Here is a 23514-nt window from a genome sequence, read left to right on the forward strand (position 1 = left end):
GGTCGGCCAACCGTGGGCACTACCAGACCGACCAGACTTGCTGTCTCAAGGGCCGTTTTTCCATCTGAATTCTGCGGCCCTCAACCTGACTGTGTGGCCATTGAGTCCTGGATTCTAGCGTCTTCAGGGTTATCTCAAGAGGTCATTGCCACTATGAGACAGGCTAGGAAACCAACGTCCGCCAAGATCTACCACAGGACGTGGAAGATATTCCTGTCGTGGTGCTCTGCTCAGGGTTTTTCTCCCTGGCCATTTGCCTTGCCCACTTTTCTGTCCTTCCTTCAATCCGGATTGGAAAAGGGTTTGTCGCTCGGCTCCCTTAAGGGACAAGTCTCTGCGCTCTCTGTGTTTTTTCAGAAGCGCCTAGCCAGACTTCCACAGGTACGCACGTTCCTGCAGGGGGTTTGTCACATCGTCCCTCCTTACAAGCGTCCGTTAGAACCCTGGGATCTGAACAGGGTGCTGATGGCTCTTCAGAAACCACCGTTCGAGCCAATGAGGGATATTTCTCTCTCACGCCTTTCGCAGAAAGTGGTCTTCCTAGTAGCAGTCACTTCACTTCGGAGAGTGTCTGAGCTAGCAGCGTTGTCGTGCAAAGCCCCTTTCCTGGTGTTTCACCCGGACAAGGTGGTTCTGCGTCCGGTTCCGGAATTTCTCCCTAAGGTGGTATCCCCCTTTCATCTCAATCAGGATATCTCCTTACCCTCTTTTTGTCCTCATCCAGTTCACCAATGTGAAAAGGATTTGCACTTGTTAGATCTAGTGAGAGCACTCAGATTCTACATTTCTCGTACGGCGCCCCTGCGCCGCTCGGATGCACTCTTTGTCCTTGTCGCTGGCCAGCGTAAAGGGTCACAAGCTTCCAAATCAACCCTGGCTCGGTGGATCAAGGAACCAATTCTCGAAGCTTATCGTTCCTCGGGGCTTCCGGTTCCCTCAGGGCTGAAGGCCCATTCTACCAGGGCCGTGGGGGCGTCCTGGGCCTTGCGGCACCAGGCTACGGCTCAGCAGGTGTGTCAGGCGGCTACCTGGTCGAGCCTGCACACTTTCCCAAACACTATCAGGTGCATACCTATGCTTCGGCAGATGCCAGCCTAGGTAGGCGAGTCCTTCAGGCGGCGGTTGCCCACCTGTAGGACGGAGCCGTTTACGGCTCTATTATGAGGTATTATTTACCCACCCAGGGACTGCTTTTGGACGTCCCAATTGTCTGGGTCTCCCAATGGAGCGACAAAGAAGAAGGGAATTTTGTTTACTTACCGTAAATTCCTTTTCTTCTAGCTCCAATTGGGAGACCCAGCACCCGCCCCTGTTCCCTTCGGGCTGTTGTTGTTTGTGTACACATGTTGTTCATGTTGAATGGTTTCAGTTCTCCGATATTCCTTCGGATTGAATTTACTTTAAACCAATTTATAATTTTTTCCTCCTTCTTGCTTTTGCACCAAAACTGAGGAGCCCGTGATGCACGGGGGGTGTATAGGCAGAAGGGGAGGGGCTTTACACTTTTAGTGTAATACTTTGTGTGGCCTCCGGAGGCATAAGCTATACACCCAATTGTCTGGGTCTCCCAATTGGAGCTAGAAGAAAAGGAATTTACGGTAAGTAAACAAAATTCCCTTCTTCTCTCAAATACCTTGATGTATGGCAATAGTGCCTGTGAGAGGTGCTATTGCAGACCACTGTTCCCCGCTCTGTGACCTCGGGGATCCGGTGACGTCACGTCAAGTTCCTGACACCGCGGCTGGCCGCAGTGTCTGTGAGTGACTGGGTATTGGGCAGTGTTTCACCGCTCGTCACAGCCCATCTGCTCCCTCCTCCCTCACAGCAGAGCGCTGCAAGCAGGAGACACACTGGGCTGTGACGAGCGGTGAAACACCACCCACAGCTCAGTGAGTCAGGAAGACTGGGGCCGGCCGCATGGATGTGACGTGTCCGGAACTTTGACGTGACGTCACCGGATCCCCGAGGTCACGGAGCCCGGGTGTCAGGCGATGGGGAACAGCGGTCTGCAATAGCGCCTCTCACAGGTACTATTGCCAACATAAGCTTTTTGAGAGAAACATTGTTTCTCAATATAACATCGATCTAGAAAATAAAAAATATGGGTGAACCACCCCTTTAATGCATATTTTACGTATTAAGAAAATTGTAGACTTCCCTGGAGTAAGACATCGGATCACAGCTAGCAAGGTATCATTTTATTCAGCTTCCTATGCTATACATGCTCATATAGACAGCTGAGGAGGGATGATCCTACAGACAGATTCCCTATCAGAGTTTGACACTTTTTGCACCTCACTATACACTTTTGGAAAGTTTAGAAAACGTATTATGGCTAAGGCTAGGTGCACTCTGTGTATGTGATGTGTACTGTAATGTCGCCATAGGTGACCACCACATGGAGGCCAAAGGTGGTTCTTTCAGCCTCTCCTTGGCCGCTATGTGACTGCATACTGTTTAACTGTATAGCAAAGACTGCAGTGGGTCTTTACAATGTTTCTTTCCAGTGGGTCCCATTGGAGGACAGATGCGTGGGCACAGTCCAGAATACCTCTGTATCCACTAAGTGTGCCTGTAAAATACACCAACTCTAACAAAGGTGTGCCCCAGTACTTGGGCTCCTATTGGCGAACATGACAAAAATCATATTTGGCATCTGACTCAAAGGAGAATGTTAGGCTGAGGCGACACTGGGATTAGTGCGAGTCCTCGCATGACACTCGGCTTACACTCACAGCATAGCGGGAGCCGAGTGTCATGTGACTGTGGTCAGATCAGACCACAGCTTCAGAAGCCTGTGTGCATGACGCATCTTACGTCAAACACACTCGCCGGTCCTGCGCATGAGCACTATAATACTTTGATCTGACCTGCTCAGGGCAGATCAAAGTGCGCCTGCGCAGGACCCGAATGCCGGCGAGTGTGTATGACGCTGGACACGTCATGCACCGAGGCTTCAGAAGATGGAGGATGAAGATGGCCGAAACAGGAGTCGCCGAGGACGAAGACGTCCATTTGAGCCAACTCCACCGCAACGACCGTTAAGGTAAGTATTATAAAGTGTTTTTTATGTTCTACACAGCGGCCTGGGCTCTTACAGTTAGGTCCAGAAATATTTGGACAGTGACACAATTTTCGCGAGTTGGGCTCTGCATGCCACCACATTGAATTTGAAATGAAACCTCTACAACAGAATTCAAGTGCAGATTGTAACATTTAATTTGAAGGTTTGAACAAAAATATCTGATAGAAATTGTAGGAATTGTACACATTTCTTTACAAACACTCCACATTTTAGGAGGTCAAAAGTGATTGGACAAATAAACCAAACCCAAACAAAATATTTTTATTTTCAATATTTTGTTGCGAATCCTTTGGAGGCAATCACTGCCTTAAGTCTGGAACCCATGGACATCACCAAACGCTGGGTTTCCTCCTTCTTAATGCTTTGCCAGGCCTTTACAGCCGCAGCCTTCAGGTCTTGCTTGTTTGTGGGTCTTTTCGTCTTAAGTCTGGATTTGAGCAAGTGAAATGCATGCTCAATTGGGTTAAGATCTGGTGATTGACTTGGCCATTGCAGAATGTTCCACTTTTTTGCACTCATGAACTCCTGGGTAGCTTTGGCTGTATGCTTGGGGTCATTGTCCATCTGTACTATGAAGCGCCGTCCAATCAACTTTGCGGCATTTGGCTGAATCTGGGCTGAAAGTATATCCCTGTACACTTCAGAATTCATCCGGCTACTCTTGTCTGGTGTTATGTCATCAATAAACACAAGTGACCCAGTGCCATTGAAAGCCATGCATGCCCATGCCATCACGTTGCCTTTATCATGTTTTACAGAGGATGTGGTGTGCCTTGGATCATGTGCCGTTCCCTTTCTTCTCCAAACTTTTTTCTTCCCATCATTCTGGTGCAGGTTGATCTTTGTCTCATCTGTCCATGGAATACTTTTCCAGAACTGAGCTGGCTTCATGAGGTGTTTTTCAGCAAATTTAACTCTGGCCTGTCTATTTTTGGAATTGATGAATGGTTTGCATCTAGATGTGAACCCTTTGTATTTACTTTCATGGAGTCTTCTCTTTGCTGTTGACTTAGAGACAGATACACCTACTTCACTGAGAGTGTTCTGGACTTCAGTTGATGTTGTGAACGGGTTCTTCTTCACCAAAGAAAGTATGCGGCGATCATCCACCACTGTTGTCATCCGTGGACGCCCAGGCCTTTTTGAGTTCCCAAGCTCACCAGTCAATTCCTTTTTTCTCAGAATGTAACTGACTATTGATTTTGCTACTCCAAGCATGTCTGCTATCTCTCTGATGGATTTTTTCTTTTTTTTCAGCCTCAGGATGTTCTGCTTCACCTCAATTGAGAGTTCCTTAGACCGCATGTTGTCTGGTCACAGCAACAGCTTCCAAATGCAAACCACACACCTGTAATCAACCCCAGACCTTTTAACTACTTCATTGATTACAGGTTAACGAGGGAGACGCCTTCAGAGTTAATTGCAGCCCTTAGAGTCCCTTGTCCAATTACTTTTGGTCCCTTGAAAAAGAGGAGGCTATGCATTACAGAGCTATGATTCCTAAACCCTTTCTCCGATTTGGATGTGAAAACTCTCATATTGCAGCTGGGAGTGTGCACTTTCAGCCCATATTATATATATAATTGTATTTCTGAACATGTTTTTGTAAACAGCTAAAATAACAAAACTCGTGTCACTGTCCAAATATTTCTGGCCCTGACTGTATATACAGCATGTTAGAATGCTGTATATAAGAACCCAATGGTGGTGGCTGCCGCTTATAGGGCAAAAAATTGGTGACCGGTTCCCTTTAATCCTTTAAAGAAATTCAGAATAGCTGTTATGTTACTTGTTGTTTTTTTGTTTTGTTTTTTAGATGAAGTTATGTTTAAGATGGATCATGACTCCCCCACTATTAGACCTAGAAGAATACAGAACCAAAATGTAATCCATCGCCTCGAACGTCGGAAAATCAGCTCTGGGAAGCCTGGATCTCACTGGCACCAAGTTCGCATTTTCCATCAGAATGTCTTTCCTAACTACACAGTGGTCAATGTGGAAAAGCCCCCTTGTTTCCTGCGCAAGTTCTCCCCTGATGGTAGATACTTTATTGCCTTTTCTTCAGATCAGACCTCTTTAGAGATTTACGAGTATCAGGGCTGCCAGGCAGCTGAAGATCTTTTAAATGGCTACGAAGGAGAAATCTTGGCAAATTCTAACGATCAGCGGTCGGTGAACATTCGAGGACGATTATTTGAGCGTTTTTTTGTTCTCCTCCATATCACTAATGTGGCTTCAAATGGGGAGCACTTGAACAGAGAATGCAGCTTATTTACTGATGACTGTCGATATGTCATTGTGGGATCAGCAGCCTATCTTCCTGAGGAACCATATCCACCTTTCTATGAAATTTATCGTAATAGCGAGTCTGTGACTCCCAACCCGAGGTCTCCGCTGGAGGACTATTCCCTTCACATAATAGACCTCCACACCGGCAGACTCTGTGATACAAGGACCTTTAAATGTGATAAAATCATCCTCTCACACAATCAAGGCCTGTACTTGTATAAAAACATATTGGCTATCCTTTGTGTACAGCAACAAACCATTCATGTCTTTCAGGTGACGACAGAAGGCACCTTCATTGATGTACGGACTATAGGGCGATTTTGTTATGAGGACGACCTATTGATATTGTCTGCTGTTTACCCCGAAGTTCAGCGGGAAACTCAAACTGGAATGGCAAATCTATACAAAGAGCCATTTATTAATTCATTGAAGCACAGACTTCTGGTATATCTATGGAGGAGGGCAGAGCGAGATGGGAGTGCTACGGCAAAAAGGCGTTTTTTCCAGTATTTTGACCAACTGAGACAACTCAGAATGTGGAAGATGCAACTACTGGATGAAAGCCACCTATTCATCAAGTATACCAGCGAGGATGTGGTTACTCTACGAGTCAACGACCCATCACAGGTACAGGTATAAAGAAATTCCTAAATTACTATCATGGGGGTGGTAGCAATTTATTTTAAAGGGGTCATCCAACATGTAGAACAATTTTGGAAGCAAGAGAAATGTTTTAAAACCCTTAAAGGGGTGGTCCCAAGGTCAAGTCATTTTCCTCCTAACTCTATTTGATGCCATAATCTAAGCTATTTTCTATTATACTTGCTTTAACAATCCCTTCCCTTTACCTCACTAGTCTTTCTAACTGCTTTTCTATATATTTTTTTTTATTTTTTTGTCTGATGACGCTTTGTTTGGGAATTTCCAGTGTATTTTAGGATATTCAAAGCGTAATTAGAGCATGGGGCAGAGGCTGCAGTCACTGCTGCATCCTCTGCCTCCTCCCTCTATTGAAGAGTCATCAGTGACGCTCGTTTCAGGGGATGCTCTGTCCCTGCGCACTGTGCTGTGCACACTGTACGCTCTGTTGTCAGCTTAGATGAATAGTAACAAGGCGCCAACAGCACAGTCATACCCTTCATGTGGAAGTCTAGTGCCACCCCCGCAGGTGACATCACTAGTCTCTACTAGGTGTTTTGCTACCGCCCTGTTGCCTGCTTATTACTATTCATTAGGTGATGAGCAAGCATTCCTGCCACTGCTCGTCACTTGATTGAGCATCAGAGTTTCCCTTTGACTTCCATTGTACTTGATCAGCCCCCCAGAATCCTGGTGCTCAATTGAGTAAGGAGCAGTGGCGAGCACCCTCGCTTATCACTACTATTTATCTAAGCTGACAACAGAGTGCACTGTCACGGTGCACATCACACAGTACACAGTGATGAGCCCCTGACTACAGCCTCTGCTCCTTGATGACGTTCAGCATTCCAGTATACACTATGAATTCTCAAACAAAGCATCATCAGCCAGGGAGTGAAGAAAAAAATAGAAAACCAGTGTAGTGAGAAAATGATATGAAATTTTTCATGCAAGTATATTAGAAAATGGCTTAGATTATGGCACCAAATAGGGAGTTAGGAGGGAAATGATTTTGCCTTTGGACCACACCTTTAACATCCTGTGATTTCAGTAATCCGCAAAAGAGGAAAAGGTGGCTCCACTCCAAGGTCCATGAAGAGGATTTATTAGTACAAAAAGTGTGCATAAAAAAGGCAGTGTCAGAGCTGGGTGCGAGCTCCCCCAGGACTACGGCCGTTTTGCGCTGACCCGTAGAAGTGCATGGTTAGCATGAAATGGCTGTAGTGCTGGGGGAGCTCGCACCCAGCTCTGTCACTGCGTTTTTTTTTATGCACACTTTTTTTTTGTACTAATAAATCCTTTTCATTGACCTTGGAGTGGAGCCACTTTTTCTTCTTTTTTGTGGATTACTTGCTGGATATCTGCCTCGTTTGAAGTGTGCCCCTCTGAGCATGTTTGATTTTCGGATCCGGAGCAGCTTTTCTCTGGCCACCCAGCTATGAATGGTAAACCCTGGTAGTGCAGGATCCATTCTTTGTTTCACTGATCCTGTGATTTAAGTTTTCATCACGTTTTGTGTATACAGGAGTTGAGCCCTCCATACCGAGCAGACGCCGGCTGTTTTTCACAGCCGACATCTGCCTCTAACAGGAGAGTGACTAAAGCTAGCTTCTATTTTTGCTGCATAACCATTTATATGCGGCTCTCAATCACTGATGGTGTCAGTTACATGGCATTTTTGCTGGTTTCTAAGTGTCCCAGGTCCTGTTTGCCCCACCAAGCAATTATGGTGAGCCATTGGGTTGCCATGGCAGCTATGAGCCTGCTTATTGCCCCCATTGCCTGCCATCTTATAGGAAAATGTCAGTTATACTATATACTGTAGGATTGCAGTTTATATTATTGTCAATCAGGTTCTAAGGGGACTAAAAATAAAGAAAAAATTGAAATAAAACTTGAAATCATCCGCTGATGGATATGGATATATATATATAAAAACCACAAACCGTATATGACCGGATCCTATGGATGTGCAACGCATGCAACTGCAATTGTTATTTTACTGGATCCTTCTACTTTTTATGGCTGCTGCGATGGATGCAGCGGGACACAGAATTTAATCAGCCGCACTGCAGTCAGCTGATCGTGAGTCAGCTGAACTCCTGCTCTCACAGCCCACACGCTGCGATGGATGCGGGTTAACAGCAGTTAACTGCTGCCGATCACGTGTGATCGTGTGCGGGCTGTGTGGTCAGGAGTTCAGCTGAGTTCAGGTCAGCTGACTCCAGTGTCTCAAGATTACTTGTTCTATGTTCCCCTGCATCCATTGCAGCGTCTGCGGGCTATGGAATTCACCTGAGTTATGCAGCTGGCACTGGAGTCAGCTGATCTGAACTCCTGACCTCATACCAGCAGAACAAGTAATCAGATCAGCTGACTCCAGTGTCGGCCAATTACTTGTTCTGTGTCTCACTGCATCCATCACAGCGTGTGCGTGCTGTGAGGTCAGCTGAGTTCAGATTAGAAGACTTTACTGCCGGCTGAACTCAGCTGACCTCACTGCCCACACATGCTGCGATGGATGCAGCGGGACACAGAACAAGTAATTGGCCGACACTGGTGTCAGCTGATCTGATTACTTGTTCTGCTGCCTGTGTGGTCAGGAGTTTGAATGAGTGAGCAGTAAAATGCTCGGGTGTTCGATGGGCAAAGCCCATGTCGATTATTCTATTTTTTTTTGTATAAATTCATTAAAAAAAAAAACCCCAAACACATAACCCTAACCCAAGCTTTCTGGGCCTCCCCGCTGCGAATTGCAGTCTGCAGCCGCCCCAGAAAATGGCGCTTTCATAGAAGCGCCATCTTCTGGCGCTGTATCCAACTCTTCCAGTGGCACGCTGGGTAATAAGGGGTTAATGGCAGCTTTGTTTTGCCAGCTAGTATTAAGCCCAAGATTGTTAATGTGAGGCCAAGTTTGACCTGGTTATTAAGAATCTCCAATAAAGGGTTAAAAAAAAGACACCACACAGAGAAAAAATACTTTTTTTTATTAGAAATAAATACACAGACACCCTTAGGGACTCCCTCTTTATTACTCCCTCTCACCCCTCCACGATCCTGGTCTTCTGTCACCGATCTAGCTCTGCTGTATCAGAAAACACTGGGGAGGGACTACTTTCTGGGCATGCTCAGTGCAGACAACAGGATCCTGTCTATCAGAAGCGGTGACTTCCAGTAGAGCAGGATCCGGTGCTCATTCAACTACATTGCAGGTACCGCCGCAATATGAGGGATCCGGTGACATGCAGTATTTTGACCGCAGTCAAAAACGCAACAAGTAGCGTTATTGAAACACTGTAAAATACCGCAAAACAACGGATCCAGTGTGTGCCGCATGTAACTGTATCTTGCCGCGATTCCATTGCAAATGCATTGAACTAACAATGCATTTGTAAAAGATCTGGTTTTGCAGCAAAAAAAATCATTTGTGCCGCATTTGAAAAAACGCTGATGTGAAAGCACCCTTATGTGTTTGCTTTTTTTTTGTTTGTTTTTTTTATATTTTCACCGTCATTTATTTTGGATAAACTGGAGAGGGAAAATTGTAGCACTTAAGACCCCATTCAGACATCAGTTTTTCCCATCTATGTTCCATCTTGGTTTTCAAACAGATAGAAAACGTAGCCATTATAGTCTATGGCAGTCATGGCGAGACCCTGCCCTTTCCAGACACAGTAGTTGGATTGATCTTACTGGAAAAATTGCAGCATATTAGACAGAGATTAGCATGGAATGCAATCAGATGTCACCCTGTAATCCACATCTACATTCCAAAGTCTGAAGATCTTGAAATCCCATAAAGATGTGCGAGTTGCTACTCTCCCCTTTCATTGTGTAGTTCTGTCCCCTTCCTGTGCAACTTCCTGGTACACATGTCCCCCTTCCTGATATATATTTCCTACATTCTGGTATATTTGTCCACATCATGGCCCCATCCTGGTAAATGTACCCCATCATTGTAAATGTACCCCATCCTGGCATGTTTCCCCCATGCTGTTAAATGACCCCATCCTGGTAAATGTACCTCATCCAGGCATGTTCCCTTATCCTGGTAAATGTCCCCTTTCCTGGTAAATGTACCCCATCCTGGCATGTTTTCCCCCATTCTTGCAGTCATGTTTACCCCAATCCTTGCAGTCATGTTTACCCCCATCCTTGCAGTCATGTTTACCCCCATCCTTGCAGTCATGTTTACCCCCATCCTTGCAGTCATGTTTACCCCCATCCTTGCAGTCATGTTTACCCCCATCCTTGCAGTCATGTTTACCCCCATTCTTGCAGTCATGTTTACCCCCATCCTTGCAGTCATGTTTACCCCCATCTTTGCATGTTTCCCCCATCTTTGCACGTTTCTCTCCATCTTTGCACATTTCCCCCATCCTTGCAGCCATGTTTTCCCCGTGCTCTGTTTGCCCCGTGCTCTGTTTGCCCCGTGCTCTCCATGTTTGCCCCGTGCTCTCCATGTTTGCCCCGTGCTCTCCATGTTTGCCCCGTGCTCTCCATGTTTGCCCCGTGCTCTCCATGTTTGCCCCGTGCTCTCCATGTTTGCCCCGTGCTCTCCATGTTTGCCCCGTGCTCTCCATGTTTGCCCCGTGCTCTCCATGTTTTCCCCGTGCTCTGTTTGTATGCCCCGTGCTCTGTTTGTATGCCCCGTGCTCTGTTTGTATGCCCCGTGCTCTGTTTGTATGCCCCGTGCTCTGTTTGTATGCCCCGTGCTCTGTTTGTATGCCTCGTGCTCTGTTTGTATGCCCCGTGCTCTGTTTGTATGCCCCGTGCTCTGTTTGTATGCCCCGTGCTCTGTTTGTATGCCCCGTGCTCTGTTTGTATGCCCCGTGCTCTGTTTGTATGCCCCGTGCTCTGTTTGTATGCCCCGTGCTCTGTTTGTATGCCCCGTGCTCTGTTTGTATGCTTGCCCCGTGCTCCCATGTTTGCCCCGTGCTGGCTCTGTCCCCCCACACCTTGGCACAGCCGCACAGAGCTTAAAAATAAAAAAAAAACTCACCTTCAAGCCCCTGCTACTCTGCTGCTGCGTCCTTAGTCACTTCAGTTCCCGCGCGGCCACAAGATGCCGGCGCCGCCTACTGACGCTCCTCCATCTCCTAGGCAACATGCCTGCGGCCCAGGAGAGGAGGCGTGTCAGAGCGAGGAGAAATGTCTCCTCTGCTAAACACCACTTTGAGCTGCTGGCGCGATCACACCGGCATTTCAAAGTGGCGCATTGAGGCGACAGCGCACGTGCCAGCAAAAAGGGCTCTGTGTGCCCAGTCTGGCACGCGTGCCATAGGTTCGCCATCACTGGTCTATGGTATTGTTAACGTCTCTGGTTTTTTTTCAGGCCAAGTATTTGCAAAAGCAAAAAAGAAACCGTGCATTTTTGATCTGAGTCCTGGATCTAACTTGCCCAATTGAGTTAGTGGGACTATTAACACTAGAAGTCCCAGGAATTTCGAGCTCCATAGGGTTCCAATGGTAGAAATGTCAAATGACCCCTCTCTGGGACTTCTAGTGTTAAAAAAATAAAAATGGACAGCACACCGATCCCATCTGTGTGTCTTCTGAGTGCTGGCTTTTTGATTCCTATATACAAATCTCTGTTGTTATTTGAAGAATGCGGGTGAAGCACTCAGATACTTGAATACTAGTAAACTGGAGTCCATTGCCCATGAGGAATGAGATGATTGCCCAGGAGCGCGCTGCCAGAAGCTAGTGTCTGGCTATGCATCATGTAGCAGGTTATAACAGCCAAAGGGGTCTACTAAGAGCTAAAGACTCTTGTTCTGAAGGGCGTGAATAAGGCTAAGGACACACAGCGAGTAAAACTGAGAGTGGAAAGTGATAAAAAATCACATTGACTTGGAACAATGTTACTCTATGGGGCAGTTCCCATGAGCGTTTTTTGTTTATTTTTTTTATCAGCCCTTATCTGATATATAATCGCAGCATGCTGCGGGTGGAATCCGATTAATTTTCTCTCGCACCCATGCAAATATTTGGGTGTGAGAGAAACCTCGTACTGCACTCGCATTACAGTGGAGTTTAGTGCAATATACGCATTAGCTGATAATGGAGGAGATAGGAAGATTAGTTTCTCCCTCTCCTCCGCAGCTGTGCTCCGATGGCAGGATTACATCACAGTATAATGACACTCGGCTTACACTCCAGCAGAGCGGGAGCTGGAGGTCATTAGCATAACTCATCCGATGCTTTATGCCAGTGTGTCCTTAGCCTAATTATGAGACTGCAATAATCATTAAGTGTGTTATTTTGTTAAATTAGTTACATTGTTCTTGTTTGTTTGATTTATTGCTAACAGCAGAAATGTTATAAATTTTGTTAATAAACCTACCATATTTTTCAGTCTATAAGGCGCACTTTTTAACAATAAAAACTCCTGCTAAAAAGTGTGTGTGTCTTATATTCTGGAGGCAGCTTCCTGTGATGGAGAACGTGGACATCAGGTCCCCCCGATCAGAGCGCTGCTCTCTCCTCCTGCTGCACACTGATCTGTGTGATCGAAGCAGTTCAGGAGAGAACTATACCAGGAGCTGAACAGAGGCGGCACCATCTGAGCAGCTTAAGGACCTTCTAACTGTTTAACTCCTTTGACTTTAGAACTTTTTCAGGTCATGTGATAAGTCACACGACCTGAAAGGTCCTAACGTTAACTATGGAAAGTCCTTCAGCTGGTGCAGCCTCTGTTCAGATCCTGATCAGGAACCGTGAGAGACGATAATGTATAATGTGTGAGAACTGCAAGTTGTGGTAATGTGTGTGCAAAACTGCATGTAGCAGAGTTGTATGTATGTCTATATATGCATGTATCAGAGATGTATGTGTGTCTATGTGGCGCCCTGGACTAGCCAGGTCGTCACAGGTAACACACAAACACCCCCACCCCATTAGACAGTTACATTAGCCAAACACAAAACCCTTGTTAACTCCCTCCAGGGTCTGATGTCCACACCAGGTGGGGCGGAGCCAAGCGGTTGGCCCCACCCACCGAGGAGTTCACAGGCTTGGAGGCGGGAAAAGTGTCAGAGTAGTTTTGGAGTTTGAAGTGTGAGGAGTAAACACTTGGGTGTCTGGGTTTGTGGCCCAGGTACTGACAGCAAGGTTGGCAGACGGTGGTGGCCTTCTGCAGGAGTGGTGAAGCAACGCGGAACCGTAGTACCGGGGTCGGGCGTTGGCCCGCCGGTACCGACCGTTGAGCGAAGTGAAGCCAGCACACACAGGCAGGGCCATCGGACCCCGACCAGGCTTGGAGCCGCCGACAATAGTCAAATCCGAATGTGACCGGAACCCCAGGGGTTTCCTAACAGCCAAAGACCCGATAGAAGGCAACCGCCCACACCATGAGGGTATACAGCTACCGCCTAAGGCTAGAGACCCAAGGGCCAGCGCCTGCAGGCAAACGGGCTCCTCTGGCATCCATACACTGGGGAGCGGACTACCGTTGGGGATCCACCGTAGTCAAACAAGTACATCAAGGTGCAGGGAAAGTCCGGGGAGTGACACTGCAGCCGGCTGTGGGACCCGTCCATCCAGCCATTTGGTTTACCGAGGACTTTGTGCATCTCTTGCTGAGTGAGTACACCCGTGCCATCCGGCACCGCGCCGCGCTGTCCCTGCAACCCTGCACCTCACCAACCCTGCTTCCCCGTCACACCACCGGGCCCCGGGACCACCGACCCCCTACCCCCGGAGGGGGAAAACAACATCCCAGCTGCTCCATACCATCGCTCCCGGGATTCCCGTCACCAGCAGCGGTGGTACCTACCTTCACCACAACCCGTGGGTGGCATCACGGACTAAATCCCCCAAACCAACCACCCCTTCCACTCACGGGCAAGGAGCGCCGCTCGAGTCCCCGGATCCAGCCCACCGCTCGAGCCACCGAGCAGCCGCAGCAGCGCAGGACCCGAGCGTTAGCGAGCGCAGCGGCGGCGTCCTCCCCGCCCGCGACATCTATACGTGCATGTAGTTTACATGTAGCAGAGCTCTGTGTGTCTGTGTATGTTGCTGAGCTGTGTGTGTCTATATCAGCATGTACCGTAGTTTGCATGTAGCAGAGTTGTATGTCAGTCTATATGTACTTATAGCAGAACTGTGTGTGTCTACATCTGCATGTAGTTTCCATGTAGCAGAGCTGTGTGAGTCTATGTGTGCATATAGCAAAGCTAAAATTAGTGCTAATGATCCATCTACGGTAGTTTACACCACCAGGGACGTTTTAATTAATAGTACAAATGTTTTTCGTATTTTCTCCTATGTAACGCTAGGGTGCATCTTATGATAACATAGTCTTATAAGTGAAAATATGGTAATTTGTAAAGTGGGCTTAATAATTGTGATTACAACTGTATATATTGATGATATGGCTGTATTTCTAGTTCACTCATCTGTGAAGACTACACATGATATTTATCACTGAGCTGCAGGATAAATTAGTCATGTGTGATTGTTGGGGTCAGACCTCTTTGTCTTCTGGGTCTCAATGAGGGTCTCAATGTTGCATATCAATGGATCAATAGTTGTGCATTCGTGACAGCTGTTCCATTAATTTCCATGGGACCTTAAAGGGGTTGTCCGACATAACAAAAATGTTTGAGTTTAAGCTAATCTGTGCTGTATTGTCATATAAATCACACCTACATTGTTATTTTTTGTTTTCTAACTTTTGTTCCTCTTGAATTATACCTTTATTCTGTGCAGCTTCTTGTTTACATTCAGCTCCAGCAAACATGACCACTTCCTGTGCAAAACCTCCCAGTCACAGCTGGCACCGCCCGGCCTCAGTGTCCAGCCCCACCCCAGTGTCCAGCCGCACCCTCTGCCCGCCCCCTGCACACACATTCCCTGTCAGTATATTCTGCCCCAGCACTGACCTCTCATCACTACAGGGCAGGACACTACAGGGCAGGACACTGCAGGGCAGGACACTACAGGGCAGGACACTGCAGGGCAGCACACTGCAGGGCAGCACACTGCAGGGCAGCACACTACAGGGCAGCACACTACAGGGCAGCACACTACAGGGCAGCACACTACAGGGCAGCACACTACAGGGCAGCACACTACAGGGCAGCACACTACAGGGCAGCACACTACAGGGCAGCACACTACAGGGCAGCACACTACAGGGCAGCACATTACAGGGCAGCACATTACAGGACACTACAGGGCAGCACATTACAGGACACTACAGGACAGGACACTACAGGGCAGCACATTACAGGGCACTACAGGGCAGCACATTACAGGGCAGCACATTACAGGGCACTACAGGGCAGGGCACTACAGGGCAGCGCACTACACTACAGCATTGCAAATAACAGCCCCACATCTGGCTCTGCACCCCACACCACATCGGGCTCTGCACCGCACACCACATCAGGCTCTGCACCGCATACACACACATCGGGCTGTGCACCGCATACACAAACATACATACACACACACACACATCGGGCTGTGCACCACACACACACACACACACCACCCCATAGGGAGTACATGCTCACCCGTCATCGGTCCCCGCCGCTCCTGCACGTTCGCGCGCTGTCTGTGCTCTAGACATATCAGCATAGTGGTGACGTCACCGCTGTGCTGAAGAGAGCTCAGACAGCGTGCAAGATGAGAAGCAGCGCTGCGCTGCTTCTCATCAGCACTTTCAAATGTACCGGCATCGGTGATCTGTGATGCCAGTATATTTGAATGTGTGATCCTGAGCAGGGGGCCCGGTGCTGGAGCTGACACCATGGCAGCCGCCGCCAGGCCACGGACCCTCACAGCAGTGCAGGGGGAGGTGCGGGGGAATGTGTGGGAGGGTGCAGGGAAGGAGGCGGGGCTCATCACACTGTACAGCCCAGCAGGGAGGCGACATGCTGTTTCCACATTTGCATGTCAACATGGCCCTGCCCATGTAGACGTGCAATGACCGGAAGCAGCAAAATCGCGGCAGGAGCGGTCACATGACCGCTCTGAGCCGGGGGAGAGGGGCTGACAGCAGGGCAGGTAAGTGGTCTCTATCTACTTACCTGCCCCAATGTAGCCCAATAGGGAAATAATAAAAAAAGCAAATTAAGCCGGATAACCCCTTTAAGGAGTTCAGTCCCATAAAAGTGAATGGGAGCAAGTAAACTTTGCAGCTTAGTATAAATATGTACTTATACAATTAGTCCCTACTGTAATCTGACAAGGCTTTTCAGGATGTAAGACCCAGAATCTTTTGTCAGGTTTCTTGTTGTCATATGATCAGTCCCTTAAATAATGAACATTTTTGGTATTGCTGCATGCATAAAGGTACTGTCACACATAACGAGATCACTAGCGAGATCCCAGCTGAGTCACGGTTTCTGTGACGCAGTAGCGATCCCGTTAGCGATCTTGTTATGTGTGACACCTACCAGCGATCAGGCCCCTGCTGTGAGGTCACCGGTCGTTGCTGATTGTCCTGGACCATTTTCTTCATAGGTGATGTCCTGCTGGGCAGGACACATCGCTGTGTTTGACACTGTGTGACAGGGTCACAGTGACTGCTGAGATCGTTACACAGGTGGCTACTGCGACCTGTATTGTTCCTGCATCGCTGGTAAGGTCTGACTGTGTGACATCTCACCTGCGACCTCCCAGCGACTTACCAGCGATCCCTATCAGGTCGCATCGTTTTCGGGATCGCTGGTAAGTCGTTGTGTGTGACTGGCCTTAACTGTCCAGACTATTAAAATATAAAAATATTTATCCTAAGGTGACTGCCAAAATAAAGAGACAAATTGAAATACTAGAACGAGTTGCTCATTTTCAGTCATTACACTTCCACCAAAAAATGCAACAATAAGAGATGAATGTTTAATTATAAAAGAAATTGGTACATGCCATATAAACTACAGCTCCATTCACCCGACAAAAAAGCAAGTCCTTACTCGGGTCCATCGAAAATAGCAACATATACCAAATATACAATAAATACTTATTAATTTGCTTGCCCCAAAATCATGCTGAAATGGAGAGTTACGATTCAGGCAACTTTTTACAGAACAATGATCACCATGTAAATAAACTCTCTCCCTCCCTCCTTGTTTGTTTGTTTTTTTTTCTATTTGCCAATTATTCACCTTTTTTTTTTTTTTTTTCCCTTTTATTTAATGAATTCCTATATGGCTGCAGTGATTATTTTGTAATGTCCAAGCCATGCCTTTTTTTTTTCTTTCTGGAGAATTGCAAATATTCCAGCTTAGTGCCCGTACATTGTGCTCAGCTCATGCTTCTGGCGACACACACCCTGTACATTGTTAATTGGGCTCCTCCTGCCACAGTAATGATGCAAATATAGTTGCTTGCGGCAGTTTAAGCACAGTAGATCTCAGAAGGAGGGCGGCATTTGGATTTGTGAGCACAGATTTCCCTGAATTTTATTTGGGGAGTGAGAGTCGTCACTTTTCCAGAGTCTTTATTCTACCAGTAACATGGGAACCAGTTATATTTCCAGTGACAGATGACTGACTTGAGTGGGGCTGTTTTTTGCTAGATAACTAAGGGGTAGAGCTAAGACTGACCCATGGATGTTCGGATTTGGCCGGACATTAGTTAAAAGTTCAGTTCAGGACCCAGATTTGACCCAATACTCCACATAAATCAATGGAGACCAAACTTCTGTGCTGTAAAATAGTCATATTAAGAGCTAGGGAGCTGTAGAAAGAAGCAAAATTGGGCAATTGCTCTGCAAACGTGGATAAGGAATAAAAAATAGATATGGGTTTCTGCCTATATTTAATAACTGTCGCAGGTAAAACAGACACCGGCAGGCTGCAACCGTCTGCTGTCAGCTTTACCTTGGCCAGTTACAAAACATAGAGGTGATCCCATGCCATTTTTTTTTCTTTTTCTTAAATTATCTAAATAAATAATAAGAAAAAGTCATGCGATTTTGTCCTATTTTTTTTTTTCAACCAGCCAAAGTAAAGCAGACAGCTGGAGGCTGGTATTATCAGGTTATCAGGCTGGGAGGGCCCGTGGTTAGTTGGCCCCTCCCAGGGTTAAAATGGCAGGTCGCAGCTACCCCCGAATTGGCGCAGCCATTAGATGCTCCAATTCTGTCACTTTGCCCGCCTCGTCTCAATTGCCCTGATGCGGTGGCAATCTGGGTAATCGGGCCCAGGGGTTATTAATGGATAGGCGTCTATTAGACACCCCCATTACAAACCCAGTAAGTAAGGAGTTATTAAAAAAAAAAAAACCAAAACACACACACAAAGAAAAGTTCTTTGTGAATGAAGACTTCCCCCATACGCCCAATGTAATCCAGTAATAAACACTGCCTTGTTCATCAATTTATTAATGAAGGAGAAATCCTGGAAGTTCCAACATAATCCGATGGTGTAATGCCCTTGATGCCCATTGATTCCTATGGAGTTTCGTTGTGAGAAGCTCCATAGGTCATTGCCTGACAGCAGCAGCCCAGAATTTCTCACACATGTGAATTGCCTCTCCAGGAAAGGAGACAAACTCAAGCGCCACCTATTGGAAGTAGCGATCCTAAAAGTCAAAATTGGCCTTTTGACAAGCCTTTTCATATGACCTAGGATATATGCCAGATCAGAATCCCAATTTGCAGACAGTGTTTTGGGGTGATTGCCCCTCGTCAGTGCAAAGTATGGGGTATCTGAAACGGCTTATGAGAAGCTATGTGGGGACCTCGGGGGAAGACTAATCTCCTTAGTCAGACTGGTTTGTCAGGTCTCCATATCAGTGGTAAGGGGACTTATAGCTGCAATGCCTCTCTGGGAATTATTCAAATTGTCTCTCCAGGAAAGAAGACAAACTCTATCGCCACCTATTGGAAGTAGCGATCCTAAAAGTCAAAATTGGCCTTTTGACAAGACTTTTTATATGACAATGTGAAAAAATGTGAAAAATTCAGGGCTGCCGCTGACTGGGAGTGACCCATAGAGCCTGATTCTGAGAAGGTTTTTCATAACGAAGCTCCCTAGGAATTAATTGGCTTTGTAAGATATTACACCATTGGATTACATCGGAACTTCCAGGATTTCTTTTGAAGTAATAAATTGATGAATGGGGAAGTGTGGGGCGGTGTTTATTACCAATTAGATTACGTTGGAAGCTAACGTCAGGAATATTTTTCTTTCAATAAGGCTACTTTCACACTTGCGTTGAACGGCATCTGTCAAAATGCGTTGTGTGCCGCATGTGACGGATGCCTTGCAAAAAAGTGTGATAATAAAGGCAACGGATTCCAGTGAAATAACGCGTTGCGTTAAGTTTTCTTTAGCCGAGAGAGCCCTCATCATCACAGCACATACCGCGACACTACCGCCCACATCATCACCGCACACATCCCGACGCTACCGCCCACATCATCACCGCACACATCTCGACACTACCGCCCACATCATCACCGCACACATCCCGACACTACCGCCCACATCACCGCACACATCCCGACACTACCGCCCACATCATCACCGCACACATCCCGACACTACCGCCCACATCATCACCGCACACATCCCGACACCACCGCCCACATCATCACCGCACACATCCCGACACCACCGCCCACATCATCACCGCACACATCCCGACACTACCGCACACATCACCGCACACATCCCGACACTACCGCCCACATCATCACCGCACACATCCCGACACTACCGACCACATCATCACCGCACACATCCCGACACTACCGCCCACATCACCGCACACATCCCGACACTACCGCCCACATCCCGACACTACCGCCCACATCATCACCGCACACATCCCGACACTACCGCCCACATCATCACCGCACACATCCTGATACTACCGCCCACATCATCACCGCACACACCCTGACACTATCGCCCACATGATCTCCGCACACACTCCGACACTACCGCCCACATCATCACCGCACACACCCCGGCACTACCACCTACATCACCGCACACACACACTACCGAACTCATCACCGCGCACACACCGGCACCACCTCACCCATCACCGCACATGCAGGCATTACCGCACCCATCATCACCGCACGCACACAGGCATTACCTCAGTGACGTCCCCGCTGACAGTGCGATTCACTTCAGTTGCTGCGTGGAGCTCACAGGAGCGGCGGTGTTCTACTGCCACTCCTGTGAGCTTCATGTAGCAGAGCTGGATGCGTCAGGGGACCTCGTGTAGATCACGCCGGACCTGGAGGGGTATTTGGGGATTTTAATAAAGTGGTGTAAGAGGGTGGATTTTTTTTGTCTTTTATTCCAAATAAAGGATTTTTTCGGGTGTATGTGTTTTATTTACTTTCACTTACTGGTTAATCATAGAATGTGTCTCATAAACGCCTGCCATGATTAACCTAGGACTTAGTGGCAGCTATGGGCTGCTGCCATTAACTCTTTATTGCCTCGATTGCCACCGCATCAGGGCAATTTGGGATGAGTCGGGTAGAGTCCTGGAACTGTCACATTTAATGGATGCGGCAATTCTTGGCGGCTGCTGGCTGATATTTTTAGGCTGGGGGGCTCCCCATAACGTTCGGCTCCCCATCCTGAGAATACCAGCCTTCAGCCATGTGGCTTTACCTTGGCTGCTATCAAAATTGGAGGGGGACTGCACGCCGTTTTTTTAAAATTATTTATTTATTGTATTGCACGATATAGACCCGCCCACTGGCGGCTGTGATTGGTTGCAGTGAGACAGCTGTCACTCAGTGTGGGGGCAGGTCTGACTGCAACCAATCATAGGTGGGCGGGGGAAGCAGTAAATACTAGATGAAATAATGAGCGGCCGGCATTTTCAAAAGAGGAGAAGCCGCCAGAGAAGTGACAAAGAGGAGAAAAAGCATGGGCTTAAAAGCACTCAACTCACAGAATAATAATAAAAATTGCAAAATTTTATTGATTTTTAGCATAAAAACATTTAAAACCAAAAAAGCCACCATCACAAAGATATATTGTGCACAAAATGTTACATCACATAATATCAAGGCATATAAGTAAAAAAATAGTGCAGATTTTTCAATCAGTACAAATACCTATAATTATTGCAAACAGATATGCCCTTATGCACTATGCAGACCTGGCCAGAGTATAAAGATATAGCAGCAATCCAATGCCAACAAATTGCACAAAGATAATCAATTTATACAATGTTGTCTGCAAATGCATCAGTAAGTATAACAACCCTATCTAAGGATATACCTGGGAGGAGATACCCATAGAAACCAGCCATATGGTAAGTTCACACAGTGCGTTTTTCGCAGCGTTTTTCAGGTGCGTTTTTGCTCAGGAGATTGCATGACTTTGCTTCCCCAGTAAAGTCTGAGTTTTCATTTTTGCTGTCTGCACACAGCGTTTTTTTTAGCTGCGTTTTTGTGCTACACACAAAAACGCAGCATGTCAATTATTTTTGCGTTTTTCACTGCGTTTTCCACCCATTTAGTTCAATGAGATGTTCAAAAATGCAATGAAAAATGCAAATTGCAAATATAGCTGTGTTTTAGTGCGTTTCTATGACTATAAAAATGCAGCTATAAACACAAGGGGTGGACAGTAAAGTGACATGTACAGGAAGATGATTCCTTCTGTCAGTAAATACAGAAGCGTGAATCCTCCCGATACCGTCACCGCTGCGTCCACCTCGCGTCCTGTGCGTGTATGCTCCCGTGCGGCGCCATGGCTGAGCAAAAGGTGGAGGCAGCTGTGAAATCAAAAGTGAACAGCAGAAAAAAAAATGTCATACTCATGTGTCTGCAGACTCCCAATGCCATGTCAGCTCCCAGCTCCTCTCCCGATACCGCCGCTCCGGCTGTGTGCAGTGTCCTCGGGCACGTCCGATGGCTGCAGGACCTGGCGATGGATCACCTGATGTGGTCACCTGACGCGTCAGCTGATCGTAAGTCTCGCGGTGACACCGGCGCCCCGCCGGCTTCACCTATCTGCTGATGCCGTTAGGAGACTTCATCCCTGATTACCAGAAGCTCCTGCAGCGATCAAACGGGATAAAACTCCGCTCCAGGAGCTGCTGGTAATCAGCACATAAGTGAGTATTTTTATTTTTTATTTTTTTTTTGCACTGATGCTTTAGTTGATTGTATAAAAGCCGTTTATACAATCAGCTGCTGTGTCAGGTGATTCACATCCTTGATCCTGACACATCATCTGATCGCTTTGCCTTCCAGCAAACCGATCAGATGATATTGGATCCGGATTGGACGGCGCGGGACCCTTGGCCCAGGATTACTGCGGAGGGGGGTTCTTTATTTCAATAAAGATGGAGTCACCAGTTGTGTTGTGTTTTATTTCTGATAAAAATATTTTTCTGTGTTTTTTTTTTTTTTTTTGTTTTTTTTTATCATCTTTACTAGAAATTCATGGTGGCCATGTCTAATATTGGCGTGACACCATGAATTTCGGGCTTCGGGCCAGCTGATAATATACAGCTAGCCCTAACCCCATTATTACCCAGCAAGCCACCCGTCACCAGGGCAGCTGAAAGAGTTGGATACAGCGCCAGAAGATGGAGCTTCTATGAAAGCGCCATTTTCTGGGGTGGCTGCGGACTGCAATTCGCAGCGGGGGTGCCCAGAAAGCGTGGGCACCCTGCACTGCGGATTGCAATCCCTAGCTGCCTAATTGTACCTGGCTGGACTCAAAAATTGGGCGAAGCCCACGTCATGTTTTTTTTTTTTTTTTTTAATTCATGAAATAATTTAAAAAAAAAAAGGGCTTCCCTATATTTTTGGTTCCCAGCCAGGTACAAATAGGCAGCTGGGGGTTGGGAGCAGCCCGTACCTGCCTGCTGTACCTGGCTAGCATACAAAAATATGGCGAAGCCCATGCCATTTTTTTTGGGGGGGGGGGGCAAAAAACTCCTGCATACAGTCCTGGATGGAGGATGCTGAGCCTTGCAGTTCTGCAGCTGCTGTCTGCTCTTCTGCATACATTATTGGATGGAAGATGCTGAGCCTTGTAGTTCTGCTCGCCCTGCCTCTCCCTCCAGCATACAGTCCTGGATGGAGCATGCTGAGCCTTGTAGTTCTGCAGCTGTCTGCTCTCCTGCATACACTAGTGGAGAATGAAGAAGGAAATGACATCAGACTTTTTTTTTCTTTTTTTTTTCTTCAACAATCTTTAATGGCATTGTTCACTGATAAAAAAAAACCACATAAAACCACAGTGAGCAAAAACGCAGCAAAAAACGCACCAAATCGCGGTAAAAACGCACCCATGTTTTTTTGTAGCAGGTGCGTTTTTGTGCGTTTTTTTCCACAAAAACACAGTGTGTGAACCTAGCCATATACTCTCAGCTATTCAGTCACTCAGGATAAACAGAGCCTGCAGATAGTGATGGTGGTTAATCACCCAGCCCTACACGTGTCGTTCACTAAAGAACTTCATCAGGGAAAAGAGGTGTGTGAAACCATTACAAACATACAGTACATATATATAGACAGAAAATCAAAGATTCAAACAAAACCGGTGTGTGGTGCT

General features: G+C 47.0%; 1 protein-coding gene across 5 annotated transcripts in view; it reads left to right on the forward strand.

Moving 5' to 3' along the window:
* The window catches only part of DET1 (DET1 partner of COP1 E3 ubiquitin ligase), a 143237-nt gene that overhangs the window by 14868 nt on the left and 104855 nt on the right, over window positions 1-23514 (forward strand). For 3 of the 5 annotated variants that reach the window (XR_012752885.1, XM_075342819.1, XM_075342821.1), the window contains exon 2: window positions 4902-6007. Coding sequence is in view for 4 of the 5 variants with exons in the window: in XM_075342819.1 (XP_075198934.1) it covers window positions 4910-6007 (1098 nt within the window). In the remaining variant the exon portion in view is untranslated. The remainder of the gene's footprint in view (window positions 1-4901; window positions 6008-23514) is intronic. The other 2 variants (XM_075342820.1, XM_075342822.1) reach the window with 1 other exon arrangement.

This window comes from Anomaloglossus baeobatrachus, chromosome 4 (assembly GCF_048569485.1).
Source record: "Anomaloglossus baeobatrachus isolate aAnoBae1 chromosome 4, aAnoBae1.hap1, whole genome shotgun sequence".
In the NCBI taxonomy this organism is placed as follows: domain Eukaryota; kingdom Metazoa; phylum Chordata; class Amphibia; order Anura; family Aromobatidae; genus Anomaloglossus; species Anomaloglossus baeobatrachus.